The 13,261-nt window shown below is 37.7% G+C and overlaps 1 protein-coding gene across 2 annotated transcripts in view; it reads right to left on the bottom strand.

The window, feature by feature from the left end:
- FBXO11 (F-box protein 11) overlaps nucleotides 1-13,261 on the bottom strand; it is a 70,657-nt gene that overhangs the window by 31,121 nt on the left and 26,275 nt on the right. For both annotated transcript variants that reach the window (XM_030946069.1, XM_030946070.1), the window contains exons 2-3: nucleotides 4,628-4,755; nucleotides 4,428-4,509 (exon numbers count right to left, since the gene is read on the bottom strand). In XM_030946069.1, coding sequence (XP_030801929.1) covers nucleotides 4,428-4,509; nucleotides 4,628-4,755 — 210 coding nt within the window. The remainder of the gene's footprint in view (nucleotides 1-4,427; nucleotides 4,510-4,627; nucleotides 4,756-13,261) is intronic.

Below are 13,261 nucleotides of genomic sequence, written 5' to 3'. Positions count from 1 at the left end.
GTCTGCAGACCATATCACCAGAACCTGTGTACTGTGACAGAAGTGATATTTCCAGGGTGTCATGCTTACACCTCTGATCAGACCAGGTAGAAGAAATTCTGAAATATTCCTGAGACTGCAGCACCTTCCCTGAAAGTATTCCTTATTGTGCCATCGTACCCAGTGTCCCCTTAGTGATTCCAGAGCACCAATTTCATCTCAGATGCCAGAGATGCACTTTATGCATTGATGTATTTATGCAACTGACAGCTGCTCACAGCAGTATCACAGTTTACAGCCATGAACTATAGGTACATGCCACTTCAACCCAACAAAAACCTATGCTGTGCCAAAGTGGTAAGTGCCACCACTCCACATGCCCAGTTATTTGCTCCCACAGTATCCTATTCCTCCTCCAGTTTTTTTATGATCAGCTCCTTGCTGTAGTCCATTGCAAGCTACAGAATTGCTAGCATGGGACACAAGGAAAGAAACAGGAATGAATGCCCAGAAGTTGGCAAAGACAGTTCTCTGGAACAGTATTAATGGCAGACTACAAAATTATTTTTATTCAAGAAAAAAACAAAATAAAACAAAGCCTTATGAGCCAGGCTGAATCCACTAAGTTGGTAAAACTCATGAAATGCAAGTAGTCTGGAAAGGCCTTCTGCTCAAGAGACACTTGGGGAGGCCTGAAGCCTGAAGAGCTTTACAGCAGCCAGTAAGGGAACATGGTTGTACATCACCAAAAAATATTACATGCATTATCAATGCTGGTTAAAAAAAAAAATTATCAATGGTTTTTAAAAAGGTTTTTTTCCACTGGAAGTATAAAGGGTCAAACAGGCAGGAGCAGTTTGTTCTAGAGTCCTAATTACTCTTGAAATGCATCACAGGATAATTGGACATTGCTTCTGAATTAATATTTTTCTGGTAGCTTTCCAGTTAGATGTAGTCTTCTACTGCCTTACTGAAAGCTGAAATCTTATACTGCAGATGCAAAACAGTAAATCTTCCCAAGTTTTCCACAACCTGTCTTCTCCTTTTAACACAAATCCCTGAGGCATACAGTTACTTCCATAAACAAACTGCAGGTTTTTTTCTTCCTTTATGTTAGGACCTTGAATAATTTTTTATTGAATGGAGAAGCTCATTAACACAGTGCATTCCCACTGCTCCAAACTTCATAGTCCTGTTTTCCCTCCTATGCTCAATTTCAAAATCAAAATTGAAATCCAGACGTGTTTCCTTATTGCAAGGGACAAGAAGCAACTTTGAGAAAGTGTCAAAACACTTGAAATAAAAATAATAATAAAAGTTTTAAAGCCTCAATTAACCTTCTTGCCCCTGCAATTTTTTCAAGTTGCATTTACTTGGAAACCTAGGCACTGCTTTCAAAATGAAGATGATAATTTTACAGGTGTTCGCTATCCTCACTCAGCTTTATTCAAAATCCTGTAGAAGTGAGCAATTTAATTTAAATTGCCCTTCTGCTCAATTAAGGAGGGGTTGATTTAAGATTTCTCCACTCAAATCACTGATACAGTGATTACGAGGTGAAATTCTCCAGTATAATTTGAAAAAGCTAATTTGCTTCTTAATGTGAAGACTTTGTATCCAAGAGACCAACATGCTTTTGTTCTATAAATCCACACTTCACATCTTGGATATCTTTTAGTAATGTGTCAAAGAAAGGATGTAATCAATGTTTCCTCTCAGTTTACAAAAATGAGCCAAAACAGTTTTAAAAGGCTTGTCTGGCCACCAGATCAGAAGCATTTATATGTTCCTACTCCTGACAGTTTCATGCCTATTGAAGAAGTCAAGGTAATGGACAAAATGCATACTCATATTAAAAGAACCCCAACCAGTTTTCCAAATAAGTGTCAAAACCAGGCAAGAATAAAAATTAAAATGAAGTGTGAGAGGTCATCACCAATCTTTATCTTTGCCCTACTGTAAGTTGACAGTTGAACTATTTATAATTTAGTAGTATTACTATACTGCACACCTGAAAGTTAGAAACACAGCTAGTTATGTCATTCACTTTCCACAGGATATTCACAAAGCTAATTCAGTTTCAGTTTTGATCATTTAGCTGATAGGGACTAGCAAAGTAATACCAAGACAAAGAGCAGGGGAAGCTGCCTGAAAGTGAATTTCCTTCTTTGTACAAAGACAAAGAATGCCATCCCAAGAATCCAAAATTGTCAATTATGTCTTATATGGTTGCCTTTTTTGTCCATTTTAGTAGAGAAGATGGAGACAAATAGCTTTTGCTCCACAGGGATGTATTTAGTAAAAATCTTTTCTTGTTAAGAAGCAGAAATATGTCAGAAACATAGCATGTATTGTTCTTGGGAAAGGAAATCAATAGGAAAAGAAAAAAATCAATTTAAAAAGTCAGTAAGTTCTGTAAACTTATGCATGTTCCTAGTGTACAGAACAATCAGTGAGTGAGCCAGTAACCTCAAGTCTCAGAATGTACTGCAAATCCATAGTTCAGTGAAAAGAGAAATTTAAAATAGCAGCACTCCCAGCAGAACTAACTCTGAAATCTGTATTAAAATAGATGTTTTTCCGACTCCTGGCTCCACACCAGTTGGAAACTCTAGTTGACTGGCATTTCTCCTTTCAATTTCACTGAATTTTCCTCCACTCAGAGTCTGCACAACAAGGAATGGTTTTCCACCAAGAAATTTTCCTGTATTTCTAGTCCTTTGCCATCATTTCATCCACAGTTCTAAAATAAACACCTGTACAGCCCAGATGACAATACACAGTCACCACTCATGACAATCCAAGAAGCCTCACACCTACAACTCAGTTACAACAGCTATCATTACCTATGCCAACAAAAAACATGAGGTGAAGGGGACTGTGTATTAAAATAAATCTCACCAGAATCAACACTTGTACAAATTTAGAGGAATCTCCTGGAAACTCAACAGGGAGAGTAAAAAATAACTGTCACCCATACTAGGAAAGAGATTAACAGAAAATGGTTTGAGGAGGACACTCCTTTCTTACATTGCAACTGGTCTGAACACAGTCTTAAAAGTAAAATTGAAAAATCACTGTTTACAGCGATCCCTCTGTCAATTTCATGCTGGAGAAGCCTCCACAATCCCCCCCACATGAGCTCAAGAATCTAACAAATCAAATGTGCAGTGAAAACATGGAGAATTCCTCAGGAAATCAGTGTCACTCATGCTAGAAAGTTACACACTTTCACTAAAGAAAGGAGGAGAGTAAAAGCACAATGACTAGCACAGCAAAGAGTGAAAGAAATGGAAGAAAAACTAAGAATTGTCAAGAGAAACAGAGTCTGTGACAAGACAATTCTGCACAAGGCTCCAGAGAGCAAATCAGGAAAAGAATCAATGAAAAATGACACAGGATTATGTCCAATTGGTTCTGGCTATTTCAAAAATATAAATCTGAAGTTAAATGGTTCTTAAACAGCTGCTGAAATTAGAGAGTTGATCAAAGAGAGGGAGAATAAAACGAAGGGGGAAAGGGACAAAAAAAGACAACAAACTATGCTATGGAGAAAATGAGAAGCCAGAAAGAGCAGACCTCAACACAAGACATGAAAACAGACCCAAAGTCTTGTGCCAGCTGCTCAGCTTTAATTCACAATATTAAGGGAGACATGGACTAAAAAAAATAGAAGCAAGAAAAGCAGGAGAAACCACATCGATGGGAGTTGGCAGGCGCTGGTGTTGATTTTCCAGGCAAAAGTGACAGCAGGTCTCCTGGAACTGAAGAGTGTGTCAGGAGACAAAAAATAATAGAAGCAGAGAGATTGAAAAACTACACAGAAAACAGAACAAGCAGGGGGTGTGTGCCTGTGTACACCTACAAAGTGTGTGCACACAAATAAAATACACACAGTACAGTTACATACACATGTACAGGATGTGTGTTTATTATACAACGTGCATTTACTGTAGATGTGTGCAAAAATCTACATACATTATGTATGCAGATATATCTGGTTTTTATTTACAAATACACCAAGTCTCTCCCTCTCTCCACAATGAAGTGCTATGGTGACATACCCAAACTATCCCCAAAAATGCAATGGAACAATGCCATCAATATGAGAAATGGTAATTAAACACTGCAGTATTATTGCTCCTAACAGCAGCTTAGATACAACTACACAGCACTATGAGAATAAAAAACCAAACCAAAACATGCCTGCAGTGAAGCAGACAGGAACAAAAGATCAGATTCAAAAAATTCTGATTAAAATCATGCTACCAAATTTGAAGATCAGAACAAGCCTGCAATTTTGTTTTGGTATTTTTTCCCCACTACTGTTTCTTAGTTGGAGAACACACAGAAAGATAGTTTAGGGACAACCTGTGCGGGAGATTGTGTGACATTAAAATATCTCTAACTCCTTCTCCCTTGCCCTTTTTTTGCACAAATGTTATTACCTGATAAATCCTGGGATTTCCCAGATACTCTAGCACGTTTTGCTCGGTGACCAAAGTTTTCAGTAGCTGAAGTAGAGGCACCCTTTAATAAAATAATTAAGAATTAGTTCAGTCATTAAGATAACTTAAGAAAAATACTAGCTAGTTTCATATTCTTGAAACAGTAACATTTCCTTTACAATTAAACCCAAAGAAGTTACCTCCATACTGCTCTTTGTAGGACAAGCTGTTCTTTTAGGTAGAAGAGTTTTTCTGCGAAGTTGGTACGGGCTGTTTTGTGCACCAGGACCTGATTCTTCTGCAACCATATCTGCAGGTACATCATCATCTGCAAACGAAAAAAGAAATTTGATAACTGGAATTGTAGTTTTGCTTTATACCAGGAAAGTGCTACAGAAATTTTCAGGTAAGTACATAATCAGAAGGGTGGGGAGGAAGTGCTAGAGAGCAGAGTACTTCTAGTAAAAAAAAAAAAGGTCAGAATATCACAGCATACAAATCTAAGTTCCTTCATGTGTACTTTCTCCATATACACACAACAGCTACACCAAAAGCAGCTTAAGAAAAAGCAAAAACTGAGGCTTTTGGTTTCCCTGCAAGAATTTAATTCACTATGCTAACTCAATCACCTCATTACTTCAAATTTTTTACCTAACACAATCAGCAGAATGAGGAACACTGAAGTGTCAATTATTAACTAAATGTTATCAAGAAATCCTTTAGTAAACATAGCACTTAGTACAAAACTCAAGACTGAGTTTTCCTCAAACATTTTGGGAATAGCTTAGGCCAGCACACAAAACCTTCCGTAAAATGGAGTTAGCTTTAAACACATACATTCTCTTTACCTAAATTACACTTGAAAATGTAAGAGCATATTTTCTTCCTGTCCTTTAAAAAAGAAGTGAAGAAAGTGTCATGAGTGTAATTCTAAAGGCTTTGATTCATTAGTTTCAACTTTCCCTGTTCATATATTTATGGAACATACTTGAAACAAGCAAGAAATAATTACTCATCACTGCATGCCCTATAACTAACATTACATTATAAAGCTGCAAGAATTTTAAAAAGGCCAGAACAAAAAGCATCTAGAAAATAAATTAAACTAACTCCAGTTAAGAAAAATATATACTTTCTGCAGATGCTTAACTGTGAGAAAACAATTCTTCATTTCCTTTCCATTTTAATTGCCTTTTTCTTCTTAAACTGGGCAAAATGAGATGTGAAAATAATAGCCATAAAAGCAATGCCATAGAGCCAGCAGTTTTCCTGAATACATTAGGTTGAAGAGACTAATGTAGAAAAAAAAAAAACAAAACAACACAACACAAAAAAAGAACCCAATATGCCACCAATAAAACTCCCAATACTACAGCAGTCTGTTTAAAAAATAAAGCAATGCAATTCTGAAGTGACTCATTCGCATTTTAAAATCTTAATCTCATGATTTTCCCAAGGGTTTCTGGTTTGGGGTTTTTGATCATAAATTACAAAACATTGTGCTTATATTGGATTATACATACCATGCAGCCTGAGCTGCTACATCAGTGAAAAAAAGCCACCAAAACCCCAAACTATTTTTCCCCTTCCTTAGCAGGTATTTATAAATGGCAACCTTGCCATGAACCAGTAGAGATCACAACACTGTCACAACATCCAAATAGAGGACAGAAGCTGTGCAAAGATAAAGTTCACTGGTGATGTGTACACCTCCACACAGGCTCTCAGAGCAATAGAGAAGAGCTCCATCAGCTCATTAATCCACCTGAAAATTAACCTGCAAGCACCTCCACAATCAGCTTTCAGCCAGCCCAGCAGCTGGTCCAGCTCAGCACAGCTACAAGACCACATATTTGGGAAGAACCACCAACAGCACGGGTCTTTAAGGACAGAATTGAACTGTGAAATTTCTATCAAGACCCATCACTTTTTAAAAGAGAGGCACCTCCAAAACTTCAGCTGGAAGCTGGCTCACACTCCCTGTCTGCTGCTTCCCAGGCACACCTCATATCGGACCACTTCACTACCTAGGAAGGATAAGTATTTATGAATTATGCAAAAAGCCTAAAGGACATTGATAGATGAACTGAATTTTCCTGTGAAGGCGTGTCTGGCCCAGCGTGGGGATCACTGCCTGTGGGAGGGCAGTGACCTCAGAGCAGACTCAAGGCACACTCAGGGCTCAGTCACAAATGGTTTTACCCATTTCTTTGCATCTCTGATGGAAAACACCCTCTCAATTTAACAAGGCAGGCAGAAGACAGAAGCTGCTACAGGAGAGCTCCCAGCCTTCCCTGGCACACCAGAGCAGAAAAGCAGCCGTGGGTGTGAAGCAGGCCCTGCCAGCAGGAATTCAGGCACCACCACCAGCCCCACAGCAAAACACCCAAATGTACTCAGACACTGCAGCAGGGATCGATTCTGCAGCCCTTGTTTCTATTTTAGATTTGATACAGTAAGTATGATTACTGCCACTAATATCCCCCAGAAACTACCTGAGGACTTCGAGCATGGTGTCTCAAGCCCCCCCTGCTCCCCTATTTTGCATTGAAGACACAAGATGACTGTCAGAACAGCTGGGATTTTCCCCCAGCTCTGGATGGTCTGTACAATGGTTCAAAATTGCCACAGAAAACACAGCAACAGCATAATAAGCAAAAATAACAGGGGAAAAAAAATAGAAAGCAAGGCAGAGAATTTTGATGTCCCAGTAGGTGATGGAAAGGGCACAGATAAAATCCAATCAGGTCTTCAGAACACCACCCATGGAGGTCACAAAGGACAGAACATATTACTGCTGGAAAGAGACAGCAGAAGCCTGTGGGGTAAAACGGAAGGAAAGGTCAGTTTGGCTGAAACACTGAAGGACTGGCTAAGCAGAACAGAAATATATTCATTTTCTTGCACTGTGTTGAGGAAAATGGCAGGGGTCCTACTAAAAGATTGCTCTTCCAGCACAGATGACAATAAGGAATAATGCACACACTCACAGCAGCACCAGAAGAATTTAAATCCTCCTTTTCCCATCTGGACACCAAGGAAGATGAGGAAAGGGTACAGTGATATCTCTCACCAGCAGTTTTTGCCACACTTCTGAGGGCCTTCTGCATGGATTTCTGACACTTCAGGAATAACAACTGATCCTAGTTTTCCAGATGCAGCCTGTGCAGTTACTGCCAAGTGAAACAGTACCAGGGAACCTGAAGGACTTGAGCGACCTCTTTGAGCAGTAGCCTTGGTTTTAGCTGTCCAGATGCTCCCTGAAAGCCCTGAGCAGACTAAAGCAGCTACACTGGGAGCCTTCAGAGAGATGCTGCTCACAAAGTAATACTTCTTCAACACTGCACACTGCCCTTCCCTGAGCAAAAAACTCTTAAACCAGACTGCCAGAACTCTATTTTGAAAATCCTTCCCTAAAACACACTTCAACATACATCTGCTTTAGAGCAGAAATATCTGTTTTAAAATACAGTGCCTCCAAAATATTTTGAAAAACCCTATTTTAAAATGTAACAGTATCAGGCAGTAACACACATAAAAAGCATTATAATCACATTTGTTGATGATAGAATTATAAAAGTCAATAAACAAATTTGGAAGAGTGTGTGTGTAATATTAATATCATCATGCAAACACCTGCTCAAATGACTGCCAGATGCTGTCACAGTTTCAACCAAGTCACTATGTTTGCAGTTTTTCAGAGATTAAATTAAGCTGAGTCTGCTCTCAAATAAAAATATTTACCCGAATATTTTACACCAATTATATTGTATAGTAAGATAAAATAATTTCAAATAAAATCATGTTTACTGAACTTCGTGACTCTGACACATCAAAACCTAAATTTAAATTAAGAATTACCTCATCTGATAGTTCAAAATGACTCATGAACCTGAACTGTAACACTATAAGCTTTAAGACCCACAAAAGACCAAAAAGAACAAATACTTCCAGGAGGCAAAGAAGAAAAATCTGCCATTCTAGCAACTACTGTGAAGAGTGCTTTGTATTTCCACAGATGCTGTGGAAGTGAGTACATTAAAATAGAGAAAAATAAAATTATACAACTGATTTCTCTTGTTTCATGAAGACTGTTACAGAGAAGTAACAAAGTGTTGTCAAGAACTATTTATTAAAAAATATACATACCTAGGTCACTTCTAGAAAAAATTAATCATGTTCCAAACCACACACACGTGGTTTCATTTCTACTTTATATGCATTCAGATAATATTTCCAAAAAACATTGTTAATACAATTGACAACTGTAAGAATGATACATTCTTTAAAATATAAAGAAAAAAGCTTTAAATTCCCCCAACAGACTCATAATAAAAAAGAATAAAAAGTGAGGAGAGGATCCCAAAAAAGGCAGCTCATACACTAATCTGTAGGGTTTTGATCACCTCCATTTTTACTCTTCAACATCACATTTTTGTGCTGGTTTTCTCTACCTTCCCCAAATGGGGCAGGAGGAGCAAAACCAACCAACCAAAAAGATTTGTAGTCAAGAGAAGGAGAGTCCTGGGGCTGGCAGGTATTTTCAAACAGACACAGCACTGAAATTACTCCTGCAGGCTGGGGGAAATCCTGGTGAGAAATCTAACCAACCCGTTTTCGACAGGAAAATCCGTATCAAACTGAGAGTAGATCTAAAAGAGCAGCTCCGAAAAATGAAGTTAATCCATACTCAACCTATTTAAATGAAGACATGATTCATCTTGCCTATCAAACAAATTTTAACAGGAAGAGCTCATTAAACAGTGTTTTAAGCAGAACCAGTACAACTTAAGAACGAAATAATAAATTATTAAAACAAAAAAATTCCAAAACTGTCCATCTTCATAACTAGAAGAAAACACAAACTAAGCAACTAAAATGTTAACTGATACAACTCATTTGCTCTGGATTGAGCTCATCTTGCCATAAATCTGGCAAAACCCATATCAAGCATCCTGCCAGCCTGTGAGATGACAGCCCAACTACTCGATTTGATCCACTTCTAGATTAGCTCAAAATTCCAACAGAGAAGAGAGGATGACACAAATTTAAAGGTGTAGAGAGGAAGGAACCCCCAACAGAGCTAACAATGAAGGCAAATAACTTACAGAGCAGAGATTCAAGGCAGTTCTGTATTTGCACTTACAGCAACATCTCCGCAACAAACTGCTGCCCAAAAAAACCAAGCAAGCACACCCACTCACCATTTTCTTTTAAGCAGCAAGTCTCTGGGAGTGCGCTGTTAAATAAATGCATGTATCAGTAGTGTGACTGACACTCATCCTGTGTCCTTGAAAACATTCCTAACAAGTGGCTGACACCTGAAAGCAGATACAGCACCAAAACATGAAAGATACTGAATATAGAATTTGCACATACTAGTCTGTATCTCAGAGCAAAGGTTTCTCACACCAATGGAAGCTTACACGTTGATTCCAGGCAGCATTTAAGGATTAGTTTAAATTATGGATGGCTTAAGGTTGCTTTTGAAATGGAGACTGTTTTCTTTTAGAGCTATCTGAGGACCTCTCTGAAGAGAAAAAAAAATACTAGCTAGGAGTACCACAACCAAAAAAGCAAGTGCACTCCCAGAAACCCCTGCCCAAAGCTAACAAAAATCCTGCAAAACTGAGAAAGATGACATGCAAAGTTCACAGAGCTCAGATCCAACAAATCCTAAAAGGCAGCAGCATTGTGGTAGTCCTTTACAGTCAAATTTCACAGTGGACTTGGAATAAAAAGGTCCATAAGGAACAGAAGGCATAACAGGAGGCATGTATACAGCTACTCCATTTTATGCTGAATGTCAAAAACATGGTATTAAAAAAGCTGCAAACTCATTTGCTATTATTATCAGAGACTTTAATAAATACTGTGATATATTTTTAATTATTATAGAAAGAAACCCTGCAGCATTTTTCAAGCATTATCTAGAGCAGCTCAGCTCACAGAAAGGTAAAATGTAAAAGGTAGTATTTTGTGTCAGGTTCTGATGGCACTGCTCAAGGAGAAGGATTAACCTCTGACTGCAGACAAAGCTGTTTGGAACTGAAGAGACCATGCAAGAAAAAGATTCTGAGTCAGAACTGCTACTCAGAGTAGCAGGCTCTCAGATTGGAAAGGGGACAGACCTAACATTAAAAATGTATGCTTTCTTAAAGACTACAGAAAGATCAGACTTCCTGAACGCCATATGGAATAAAGAGATTCTGCCTTCTGGGAAGCAACAACCAGACACAATAACCATTACTGACTACTAGAATATTTTAAATATACATACAATTTCTTACTGGCAATAAACCAAAGATATACAACAATATGCAAAGCACACTGTAGCTTTTAACAGTTTCTCAAATAAACAAAAATTGTGTGGAATACTTTGAAATTTTCCTGTATGAGATTTATTTCTTAAATTTAAAGAGGGGGAAGAAATTATGCTTAAACCATAAGTCACAGTACTTGTACAGAGCAAAATTTAAGAAACACCACCTTCTACCCAAAGAATTAAACAGTACTTTTTTTGCAATTACATTTTAAGCTTTTAAACATCAATACCTAAATAAGACATCTTATTGCTCTCTCTGGAAATAGGTCGCACAGTCATGATGGCCTAAAAAGAGTAAGAATAGATCAGACACTCAAACTCTATCTGTATTTATCCAGAAGCTCATGTTAATTTTACAGCATATTTAGAAGTATTTTCTAAAAGAAAAAAAGCAACTACTTCTAGCTACATAGAGTTTCTTAGAGCTGACATTATTTCTCAGCGTTATTCTTAGATAAAAGTTAATTTCCATGAGAAATTCTCAATAATCTGATCTCTTCCTCATCACATTGTGAAGCCCACTGCAAGAATCCTCACACAGGTCACTCAAACCAGACAGAGACACCACCCCCTCAAAGGTCTGCTAGTGCAGCTGGCACCCCCAAAATGTTGTGTAAGAAAGCATGGTTTACACAGCAAGGCAAAAACTTAAGTTCTTAGAGCTGACACAAAACAGACTAATAGAAAAGGAGACAAATGGGAAAGATACACTGGCTGCAAGCCCAAAACTTGTCCTCATCTATATTTCTTAAAAATTATCAACAGTCACAAATAGCTAGTCACATCTTTACACTTCATTCCCTAGGGAGCTCACAGTCCAAAACCACCTAGCACAAAAAACATGTGTTAACACCAGTTAAAAGACCCTCCAGCTACTATGAAGAATATATTCCTTTTCAAAAGCCAGAATCAAAAAGTGATAACGAGGATTTCATGAAAAATTCTGGTTTCTTTCCACAACCATGCCCCCAAAAGAGATATTTAACATCAAGTTAAAGACTGACTTTCTAAAACAAACAACAAAAAAAAAACCCAAATCACTAATATGCACATTTTTATTAAGACACACAGAATAATTGTGCAAGTACCTGCATACTTGAGCTACTTGTTAATTAACTCATTTTAGAGAAGGAAGAAAAAGACCTTTTTCTTCAAACAAGCAGCTCTAATGACGAGCACTAGAATGCAGAACTGATAAACTAGAATTAGAAGACAGATTTTATTTTCTGGTATTTTTTTTAAATTACATTATTTTCCCAGACTGATGATAACTGTATTACAGCATCATCTATAACATTTAGCAAAGTAATAAACAACTCTCCAGGTGGCTGCTGTGCAAGTATTAAGGGAACTTCCCTCCCTGCTTAATAGGCAGCTTGACTTCTGCTCTGACAAGCTTTCATTGAGAAGGGACAAGGAACCCTTTTTGGGTGCATTGCTCATTAAGAAAGCAACACTTTCAACACTGTGGCCTTGCTGCATGGTTCCTTGGTGCTGCAGTGAAAAAGCTGACCAAGGAGATTTTAAGGTTCAGAAATACAGTGCTAAGAGCCTTTCACTGTTACATTTTTGAATTACACTAAATAAAATAGACTATTACTACAAGCAGATTTTTTTTGTCTATTGTAACAATTATACTCAAGATTCCAAGTAGGACAAATTAAAATTTCTACCTGGCCATATCACTTCATTTGTTAGGGCAGTCAGATTACCAGTCTCAATCATCATCTCCCTCTCTGGCTGAAATACAGCAACTTTCATCTCATTAGAAAAGCACAGCTAGTGAGAACAATAAAAAACACTGAAATAGGTTCAAGTATTGCCACTTTATTCTGACCAAAAAGATGTTTCTGATCAATCCTCAGGCTTCAACTTCAGGCAGTACTTCAAGGTGCCTGAACAAAGAAGTGAGAATGGAACCCTGTGACCACACCCTTGGGGCCTAGAAAAAATTCCAAATTCCCATTTTACCAGGAAGTAAAGTGTCTCTCAGACAGGAAGAAATTACAGATTCTCCAACAGCAAAACCAGTCACCAGAACGTGTAAACAGAGGAATTGTGGAATCAGTCATTGGTACTTAAAGAAAAAAAAAAAAAAGCCAAATAACCCCCACCAAATCACACAAACCAAATGAACAAACCATCAAAAAAAAAAAAAAAAATTACCAAACCCAGAGAACTCACTTCCATGAACAATGATGTCAGGCAAATCACTGGACATTAACAGGATGAAAACCAGCCTCCCAAACTCAGGAGGAAAATGTTCTAATAAGCACATGTAAAATTAATAAGAGATAGTTATTTGTGAGGACAGATTATTTCTAATAAGCAGAGAACCTAACTATGAAGTAAAAGCCTTACCTTCTTTAATTAGACTAAGTCTGGATATTCTTGATACCAATAACTACAGAAAAATAATTAGAAGTTTGTGATTTCCTCTTTGTATTAACTTCTGGCAGCAATTATTTTCAGCCTCACCTCCTTTAACACTGCTGAACTAAAGAAGGAG

This window comes from Camarhynchus parvulus, chromosome 3 (assembly GCF_901933205.1).
Source record: "Camarhynchus parvulus chromosome 3, STF_HiC, whole genome shotgun sequence".
Taxonomy (NCBI): Eukaryota; Metazoa; Chordata; class Aves; order Passeriformes; family Thraupidae; genus Camarhynchus; species Camarhynchus parvulus.
Note: the sequence above shows the minus strand (reverse complement) of the source record. Positions and strands in the feature narration are given on the sequence as shown.